This window comes from Carassius carassius, chromosome 15 (genome assembly GCF_963082965.1).
Source record: "Carassius carassius chromosome 15, fCarCar2.1, whole genome shotgun sequence".
NCBI lineage: Eukaryota > Metazoa > Chordata > Actinopteri > Cypriniformes > Cyprinidae > Carassius > Carassius carassius.
Genome location: NC_081769.1, coordinates 14167353 through 14178119, shown reverse-complemented (window position 1 = coordinate 14178119; position 10767 = coordinate 14167353). Strand labels below are relative to the sequence as shown.

At 36.3% G+C, this 10767-nt stretch overlaps 1 protein-coding gene across 1 annotated transcript; it reads left to right on the top strand.

The window, feature by feature from the left end:
- Positions 1–1362: 1362 nt before the first annotated feature.
- macc1 (MET transcriptional regulator MACC1) lies at positions 1363–8508 on the top strand. Its single transcript, XM_059567501.1, has 5 exons — positions 1363–1511; positions 2968–3134; positions 4889–6939; positions 7030–7218; positions 7424–8508. The coding sequence occupies exons 2-5, from the start codon at positions 3017–3019 to the stop codon at positions 7625–7627; spliced, it is 2562 nt and encodes an 853-aa protein (XP_059423484.1). The 5' UTR covers positions 1363–1511; positions 2968–3016; the 3' UTR covers positions 7628–8508.
- The last annotated feature ends 2259 nt before the right edge of the window (positions 8509–10767 follow it).

Genomic DNA, 10767 nt, shown 5'->3' with positions numbered 1-10767 from the left:
AGAATTTTACAGGAACATTTCATAGAGAAGAAATATGAATAATTAGGTAGAATCAATAAATTATTATATATAATATGTCATCTATAAAACTGTAACTGTAATCTGATTATGTACATTTTAAATAGCAATATACTCTTTTTACTAATTTATGGAATCTGATTACATAATCCAGATTTCATTTATTCAATTGTAGGGCTATAGCATGCAAGTGCCCATCTTTTTTCAAATACATATATGTGGTCAGAACGTATTTTTCTAGGGTAGCTTTTCCTTAAAAATGTTTTATATAAATTTTATATTGTTCTTATTTCTAATGAAGTTAGCATGTGTTTTTTGCTAATTTTCATACATTTTCATATTGTGTATTGTGATGTTTTATTTTTTATGTAAAGTTCTTTGAGATGTAGCATTTATAGAAAAATAAAGATGATTATTATTATTATTATTATTATTATTATTATTAAAACACTAAATAAAAAAAACAAATACAAATGTTTGTTTCAATGAACATTTAGTTTGTTCAAATTTGTTTAAAACATTAAGTATTTTGAAATAACAATGAACATTTTACATTTTACAATTTTACAGCATTTATTAATCTTAGAGGTTAATGTTTGTTTCTACATTGCAAGGATGTGTCAAATAATAGGCTAGTAAATGTCTTATACGCGAACAGGAATTAGCACTGAACGATAATTAGAATAATATTGATCAATTAATAGTAACTTAGATTCTTTAAAAAAACATTTTTCTTTGTTAAATCAACTAATGTTTACGAAATGGTTTTCATGTGCTACCTGTGCACAGCTGAACTAAAGTTAACCACTAGAGGGTGCTCACTGACATTTAATCGTGTTAATGAGCCTTGATGTTTTCTTTAGGACTCCTTTACTGACGTTTACGTCTTAAGTCAATTTTGTCATGAATCTAATTCTACTAAATAAAAAAGGCAATTTTAAATAGAGGCATGTCCTGTGTTTCTGCTTATATCATAACATTATGACTATAAACATGTGACGTTAAAGGAGGACTTCACAATCATAGTGAAAATCCCCATTGAATGACATTTAAATCTCTTCATGACTTGGCTTTGTTGAATTTCGGTTATTAATAAAAGGGGGGGAAACATGTTATTTAGTGATAGAAATTTGAATTTCTGTGGTTTATATATATATATATATATATATATATATATATATATATATATATATATATATATATATATATATATTTGCATACCGAAACTACCTTTTCCCTGGAGTTTCAGGTGTTGCAATGCTCTCTGCACAAATAAAGAGGAGTCTTGTGGGTGGTGGAGTTTAACAGAGAACCTGGAAATGACGTTAAATACAATTGTGTGCCTGTTTGGTACTACGTATCCCAGTGTGCACTTCTCCACTATTCAAGCAGACACAGGCACACAGAAGTGTAAGGTGTACTACAGTTGGTGACACTCCCCGACGATTAAAAAGTTCGCACAAGGACTGAGTGGGGAAACTACCATGTTCAAGGTATGTGTTTTAAGTTTATAAAATAGTTTAACATATTTTATTTAGCTAAGTTATATAGGCTGTTTGACCAAACTAAGCATGAATATTAAAAAAGCGTATTTGACTACATCAAGTCTTTCACGTGTTTTGATTTAAAAAGATTGTGTGTGTTGAAGTACAGCGTGGAATGTGTGTCCTTATGGCGTTTTAATAGGATAATCCTTAAATTAATGCATGTATTTATTTAATAGAGAAACTCGCAGTATAATAGAACGTTAATATGGGATGACGTTTGCATGAATTGGAAAACAAACAGGTGTATTGTGACGTGGCTGATGCGGGGCGTGTTAGCGCGTGTTGATTTGAATAGAGTACTCAGCCCTTCACCACCGAGACAAAGCTTTGTCTACGACACACTGATATTCAGACAAGACAGACCTGTTTTTATGCATTGAAGATAATGAATCATTGCTGGAGACAGGACAGAGAGGATACTGGACAGTGATTCAGAGACTTATGACAGAAGAAGTGATTCAAAACAACAAGACAAGTTTCACTGATTGAGTCATTGAGACCGTTTATCCATAAAGTTTGAGTTATTTATTTGTAAACGTCTATAGGTGATTGTTTAGTCCTTAGCCATCTTCAAGAATCCGCTTAAAACCCATCTCTTCCATCTTTATTTTACCCTCTAACTTTAACACTCACAATTCTAATTCTATTCTTAAAAAAAGTCTAACTACCTTTCTAATCTTTTTGAATTCTATTTTCTTTTCATTTATTATGCAACTGTGTGTGTGTGTGTATAAAGGCTTCTAACACTAGCTTGTGCTTTTCTTTTTTTATTCTATCTGTTTTCTTTGTATTTATTATATTATTTAAAAGCCCATGCTATGTGTACTGTGTTTACCCTTACTGAGACTTGTTATAGCACTTATATATCATTGGTCTTTTTGTTGTTTTTGATTGCTTCCACTGTCCTCGTTTGTAAGTCGCTTTGGATAAAAGTGTCTGCTAAATGAATAAATGTAATGTAAATGTTTACTGTTTAAATAAACAATAAATCACTAAAATTATTAAGAAATTAAAGATGAATATTTGTGAAAAACATGATAAATGTTAAATGTTATTATGTTTAAAAAAGATTATTTATAAGACTTGTAGAATGATATAAGTATCTAATATATAAGTAAGTAAAAACACTAGTATAAAATCATGGAGGATATTGACTTGATTTTGTCTTTGCAAAAGCGTATATGCTGGTTCAGATAAGCACTGTCCTGAAGAACCTACAAGAAAACATCAATAAATTAATCTAGTGACCATACAGGCAACTTAAGAAACAGCAAAAAGGATCATGATAGAAAGGGGTCCTTACTGAACCCAAGCTGGTGCAATGAAAAACTTTTATTTTGAATAATGTAAATTAGATTAGTACACTATTAAAAATTTTAATTTGTTCATCCTTTTTCAATAGCTTTGACATTAGAGAAAAGACTGTTGTCATTTCATCTTGGATATTCAAAATGGCAGCCGCAAAAGTAAAGTCAAACAGTCGTGCTGGGAATCTACTTCGCAGTAGATCGGAGGGGACACTGATAGATATAGACGACAATGTGACCATCAACAACAACAACCTTCATGGTAAGTATTTGTTGATAATGTGAATACGTTTTTCTTATTTGCTCCACAAACATAATTTTCAAACTGATCTACAACCCGAATTCCGGAAAAGTTGGGACGTTTTTTAAATTTTAATAAAATGAAAACTAAAAGACTTTCAAATCACATGAGCAAATATTTTATTCACAATAGAACATAGATAACATAGCAAATGTTTAAACTGAGAAAGTTTACAATTTTATGCACAAAATGAGCTCATTTCTATTTTGATTTCTGCTACAGGTCTCAAAATAGTTGGGACCGGGCATGTTTACCATGGTGTAGCATCTCCTTTTTTTTTCAAAACAGTTTGAAGACGTCTGGGCATTGAGGCTATGAGTTGCTGGAGTTTTGCTTTTGGAATTTGGTCCCATTCTTGCCTTATATAGATTTCCAGCTGCTGAAGAGTTCGTGGTCGTCTTTGACGTATTTTTCGTTTAATGATGCGCCAAATGTTCTCTATAGGTGAAAGATCTGGACTGCAGGCAGGCCAGGTTAGCACCCGGACTCTTCTACAACGAAGCCATGCTGTTGTTATAGCTGCAGTATGTGGTTTTGCATTGTCCTGCTGAAATAAACAAGGCCTTCCCTGAAATAGACGTTGTTTGGAGGGAAGCATATGTTGCTCTAAAACCTTTATATACCTTTCAGCATTCACAGAGCCTTCCAAAACATACAAGCTGCCCATACCGTATGCACTTATGCACCCCCATACCATCAGAGATGCTGGCTTTTGAACTGAACGCTGATAACATGCTGGAAGGTCTCCCTCCTCTTTAGCCCGGAGGACACGGCGTCCGTGATTTCCAACAAGAATGTCAAATTTGGACTCGTCTGACCATAAAACACTAATCCACTTTGAAATAGTCCATTTTAAATGAGCCTTGGCCCACAGGACACGTCGGCGCTTCTGGACCATGTTCACATATGGCTTCCTTTTTGCATGATAGAGCTTTAGTTGGCATCTGCTGATGGCACGGCGGATTGTGTTTACCGACAGTGGTTTCTGAAAGTATTCCTGGGCCCATTTAGTAATGTCATTGACACAATCATGCCGATGTGTGATGCAGTGTCGTCTGAGAGCCCGAAGACCACGGGCATCCAATAAAGGTCTCCGGCCTTGTCCCTTACGCACAGAGATTTCTCCAGTTTCTCTGAATCTTTTGATGATGTTATGCACGGTAGATGATGATATTTGCAAAGCCTTTGCAATTTGACGTTGAGGAACATTGTTTTTAAAGTTTTCCACAATTTTTTTACGCAGTCTTTCACAGATTGGAGAGCCTCTGCCCATCTTTACTTCTGAGAGACTCTGCTTCTCTAAGACAAAGCTTTTATAGCTAATCATGTTACAGACCTGATATCAATTAACTTAATTAATCACTAGATGTTCTCCAAGCTGAATCTTTTCAAAACTGCTTGCTTTTTTAGCCATGTGTTGCCCCCCGTGCCAACTTTTTTGAGACCTGTAGCAGGCATTAAATTTTAAATGAGCTTATTAAGTGGATAAAAGTGTAAAATTTCTCAGTTTAAACATTTGCTACGTTATCTATGTTCTATTTTGAATAAAATATTGGCTCATGTGATTTGAAATTCCTTTAGTTTTCATTTTATTAAAATTTAAAAAACGTCCCAACTTTTCCGGAATTCGGGTTGTAATTGTCCTAACAAATATAGTATTAGGATTTTGTTTCATGTTTGTGTTTACATTTGATACAGTATTTTTATTCTCTTAGGGGGTTATGGTTATGAGATTGGAAAAACCTCTGAGTGGCCTGTCCTACCGAAAGAAATTGAAAATCCAAAACAAACTACCAACCCCTTCTGGAATCAGCTGGGCAGGTCAAATCCATTCTTAAATGAAATCGTCCACGCCAGCAATTACGACTCTGGAGTGTCCATGCTGAAAGAGGATCCCTTATCTCGGTTTGACAGTATTAACGAGGACTCACTCAGCACATCCTCCGATGAAACAAACTTTGCTCATCTTTTAGCACCCAGACAAAGCAATTTAAACCGATCTGGGAGGTGGAGAAGTGCCTCTGATATACTTGACAGCCTTGAGAAGAAGGAAGATAATAGGATGAAGAGACTTCACTCTCAAGAACCCTTCCTGAATCCTGATTTTGAGTGGTTGAAGAATGACAGAGAAGCTTACAAAATGGCCTGGTTGAGTCATAGGCAGCTAACCAGGTCCTGTTTGGACCTGAGCCTAATGAAACAAAGTCCTGGATGGGCCCAGACTCAGGCCACAGACATTCAAATCTTCTGCAAGATCGACCACAACGGTGGCTCTGTGCAGTTGCCAGACTGCGATATCACTGCACATATTCCTCATGGACATGTCCCCCGAGGTGAGATCCAAGAAATCGGCCTCAAAGTAATCCTCGATCCTCCCGCTGGAATAAACAACAACTACACCACAACTCTGAGTCCTCTTTTAGAGGTCAGCCTCAGTAACCATAATGTATCGGGGGGCATTTCGCTGGAGATGAGAATGGCTGCCCAAGTAAAAAGTGACCCTACAAGCCACGTCCTGACCTCATTCGTGGGTCTAGCCTCTCACAGAAAAGAAGGACCTTATCAGAAGATGAAAGACTGTTACATATACAATGACATGTTACAGATGAAGCTCTTTGATTTAAAACCACGCATGTATGTCATAACTGCTGCCGAGGCCACTGTTTTGGAGCAACCTGCTATGTCAGTGTGGGATTACTTGGATCGCCATATCACGATAGCAGTCTACGGTCCCAAGCACATACACCCATTCTTTAAAGTGGTGCTTGTCATATCGAACCATGATAATATTCCACCCAGGCTTCCATTCTCTGATATCCAGAGGGGTGACAGGAACCTGCCTCCAGTTGTCTTGGAGCTTTGGGGAAAGCATCAGTTCAACCCACATGGTCTTAAAGATCTTCAAATTGCTGCTAAGGTTTTGGATGCAAACTTTGAAGTGAAACCAGTGGATCTGAATAAAGAGGTCACGCAGGAGCAGCTTAGAGCAGGAAAAGTGCTTCATCTACCGTTAGATCTGGTCAAGGTGAGTGGAGGTGAAATGTGTCCCTTCAAACTCAACATTGAGGTGAAGGATCCAAACAGTCTCACTTTGGGAGACTTCAACTTCACCTCCCCTGAAGCTACACCTCTGAGGTCAGAAAAACACAACCATAGGCGAGCAGATCGGCAGAGGGAAGTTAATTGTTCCGCACCCATTCCTGAGGAATCAATCCCACAAATCCTTACCCAGAAGTTTCAGGACAGACCTGTGAGATTGCTTTGGTATGGGATTGCAATGAAATCGATTCTCAGAGAACCGAGAGTGGATTATCTTCTGGAATACTTCAAAGGTGATACAGTTGCTCTGCTTTCTAAAGAAACCGTTAGATCTATAGGTCAGATGAAGGTTAAGGAATGGTACATTGGCTTTCTTCGAGGAAGAGTTGGCTTGGTGCACTGCAAGAACTTGAAGATCATAACCAAGGATCAAGTCATCGACTTCACTGGAATTAATATCACCACATCAGTCCTCTTGGACAATATGACAATCCCTTTTAAAAAACTCACCTACATGTACTCTGCTATTCAGACCCTGGTCACAGAGCATGTCAGGTGCTGGAGAACCTTCGCTGAGGCTCTTGGTTACTCAGAGGACTCAATTGATGCTATCTCTAGGAGACACGCTGACACGGAAGCAGAGAAGGTGGCTTGTGTTCTAGAAAAGCTCAAGGAAGACTGTCATGCAGAGAAGATCAAGAAAAAGTTCCAGCATGAGCTTATCATAGTATGCATCTTTTATTCTGACATACATTTTATGTGTAGAACAAAAATATGAGGGGAAACAAGTTTTATTAATGATTGGTATTCCCCACAGGGGCTGTTAAAGATGGATGCTCAAGGTGTAGTAGCCCATCTCATCCAGGATATAGTGATTCTATCCACCGCAGTCGAGCTGGGAGTGCGATGGCGGGAACTTGCCGAGAGACTCTGGAAGCTCTCCAATGCCCAGGTTGCTGCTTATGAGGCACCACACAAAGGGAAAAATGGAGAAGTTAGTGCTCAGGTGAGCTAAAATCAAAAACATATACAAGTAAAATCAATCATTAAATACCTTGTTTAGTTTATTACCATATTACTCACTTTGAGGATCATCATTGACATGATCGACCGAATAATGCCTAACCCAATCCTAGTCATTCCATTTCACATGTCTGCATCTTAAAATATATATTTTTAGATTTGATTTATTGTTTTACTTCATCCAATAGACAATGTGGAAGCCTGCATATGACTTCCTGTATACCTGGAGTAAGCAGTATGGGGACGGATACAGGGATATGATCCAGGACCTTCACCTGGCCCTGGATAAAATGAAGAGCCCAGTGACCAAGCAGTGGAGACAGATTACTGGAGCTCTCATTACTGTCAACTGCATGGAGGTCCTAAGGGCATCAGCCTTCCTCAAAGATTAGGAAATGACTCCTGGAGCACCTACACGTCATATTGAGGTGATCCTGCTGAGTTCATACTAATCGCTGTGCTATATTTTTGACTTGATAAATATCGACTTTAGGAGGCATCTACCCTGTTATCTGAAAAGTACTGAATATTTTTTTTTACTGTACACCTGTCTGTATATTTTATGTGTTGTATTTACTGTGACTATGGAATTGTGAAAACTGTTGTCTGGTTCTTAAAAGACTCTTGGTTGTTACTAAGTCCCTTATGCAAGGTTAAGGCTTTTAAGAGTTGTTGTTGTTGGAAAGAGAAATAGGAGAACTGGTAATTAATTTTGATAGAGATGGAATCTGAAACATTTTCCTTCTAGATGAACTGCCTCAAGGTTACCTCCTTTTTTTGTTTCACTTAAGCAGTTTTGTTTGAACAGTAAGTATCTGAATCAGTTACATTTTAATATTTGAAGCTGTATGTGTAATATCTGGTGTAAGTGTTACATGCATTTAGGTCCTCTTGGAATGTGACTCATTATTCATCCGTGTCAGTGTATATTGATATTTTCACTATCCAAGGATGTACCATTATATACTAGGTTTAACATTTAACGTCATATCTTTGTATGATACTGGAAAACTGTATTGATATATTTTTATATTTAGTGTATTCCTAGTTGTCATTTTAAATGTACTAACTACAGTGTTTAAGAGTGAGGGTCCTTGAATAGTTGCAAGCCTTTCCTGTGTTAGAAGAGTCTTTAAAAGTTTTGTATTACTGTATTTTTTAATGTTAATACATTTTGAGATTTATTATAATTAAACTTTAACCTTTTGTCATGAAGGAGCTCTATAAAAAAGGGCAAAGACGTTAATAATAAAAATGTTTTCATGTATTTTAATCTTGAAATTACTTCCGTAAATGTTGTTTAAAATATCATATTTGATTTAATGAGAAATGCACAGCATGCAGCATCATAACCACACATGGCACTATATCTGCATTGCATTCTGAGAAGCAGGGATGTGCAACTCGGCCTCAAACATGTCACTTCCTTTCAATGATTTAAAAATGATGCCATTATCTGGACACCAGTGGATTCTCCAGTGACCTAGCCTTATTCACAATACAGGATATTCATAAAGCTCATTAGCCTTCAGCCATGCTAGACTATCTGAAGTACGGACTGTTGCTTGGAGATCTCAGGTGCTCTCAGTCACACACAAGCATAGTCTCTTCAAATTCCTAACCTTCCCTTCAAAATGTCTTTCACCCTTTCTTGTGGTGTCTGTTGCTTATTTTACTTGCATGTTTTCTTAGGCCTTATCCTGCTAAGAGTTTTATGGTTCAGTGTCACCCTTTTAAAGTTCAGTTAAGCTGTATTTGGCCTTTTTCCAAGTCATAATTGTGTAGTACTAGTAAGTATAAAAGCCCAGGAAAAGTTCAAGAATGCCATAAGATTTTTGCCTTAAAGGGACAATTTACCCAAAAATGAACATTGTCACCATTTACCACTTAATCTAGAAAGAAGCTTGCTTGATGACCTATTTTTCATTTTTGGATGTACTATCTGAGCTTGAGCTTGATTGGTCTTTGGTCCAACATAAGGGCTATTAGTGTGTTATTTTATATAAAACTGATCCAGTCCCGATCTCAGCATGCGATTATCTAGAGTGAAGTTTGCAAACTGAAGATCAAATTAAAGTAACACTGACCCCCCAAAAAAGACAAAGGTTCTGTGTATAAAAGAGAAAGCTCATCCAAAATTGCAAATTGTCATTGTTTCATTTCACTTCATTCCAAACAATCTTGGGGCCCATTATCCATAGTATGGACAAAATATACTGTGGAAGTTAATGGGACCTGAAATTATTTGGTTACCAACATTCTTCAAAATATCCTCAAAAGAAAGAAATGCATATAGGTTTGCAATGATATGAGGGTGAGTAAATGATATTTATTTAATGTTTCACCATTGATTTCTCAGTTTTACTGTAGCTCTGCTTCACATTTACATACATTATTTATACTCAATAATAAATTATATTTTTGACATGTGACATTTTATCGCTCCTTTTGATTTATCACACCTAGTTTATGTCTTCTCTTTAGGTCAGGACTTATTGTATATATAAATAAGTTTCATTCGAAATGATTCAGTCTGCATTTTGTCTAAATATACAATAGGCTTATTCTATTTCTGAAGACAATGACTGTTTACTCTGAATGTTATTTGCAGTATGGCAACTGTATAGATCTGTTATTATGCCTTTTTTTAGCTTCGAAAATGTTTAAATCCTTAATGTGATAAAGAAGCTTGCCCGGACATGACTTAAAGTGTTTAAATCTTAAAGGATTCCAAGGGACACAATCCATGGGTGTTGCTTTTTCTCATGTGCTGCGCCTATTTGTAAATGACTGATAATACACTACATTAGGTACACCAACATTGTGCCAAAAACTGTTCTGAATTTACCTTTTTCCTTTAAGGTTTAGTTGTACATATATGAAATTCAGCAGATCTACTAAAAGAGCATGAGGCCCAGTTAATTATCCCATCAAATTTGGGATAATAAGATCGTTTTTCAAAGTGAAAGAAAGGGAAAAAAGGTAAAAAAAATACTAGAAAGATTCTATTCCTTTTCAAATATCATTAACTGCTCTTTGTGTTTTTGGTAGGAAAGCCTTAGTCATTGTTTTCATACTGTATGGTGTTACATCATAGCGTCTGGTATGTGAAGAAATGGACGTTTTACCTCACAAAGAAGCTAAGAAATTCTCATGGACTGTTTTTTTCTATTCTGCAAGGAGCTCACCTCTGGCATCCATTGCGAAATAGAGCAAAGCCAATTCAGCTTTAAGAACTAAGGTCATTACAATGAAAAACCGTTCTCCCTGAGAATAAAAAGAAAATGACTATTCCATTATGATTGAAAACTTTCTATTATACTTGCCACCCAAAAACAACTCTATTATGCAATGTAAAGTACTCATAACAACAACAACTCTGCATTTTTGTAGTGAGGCTAATTGTTAATGTTCTGAGTCACAATGATACTCTGAGATCACATGGTAGAAAAGTTAACCTACTTTTCTGTCAAAAAGAGACATGTCCATCTTTATTTTGTATCATTCCGTAGGAGATAAGAGATAAAGCTTG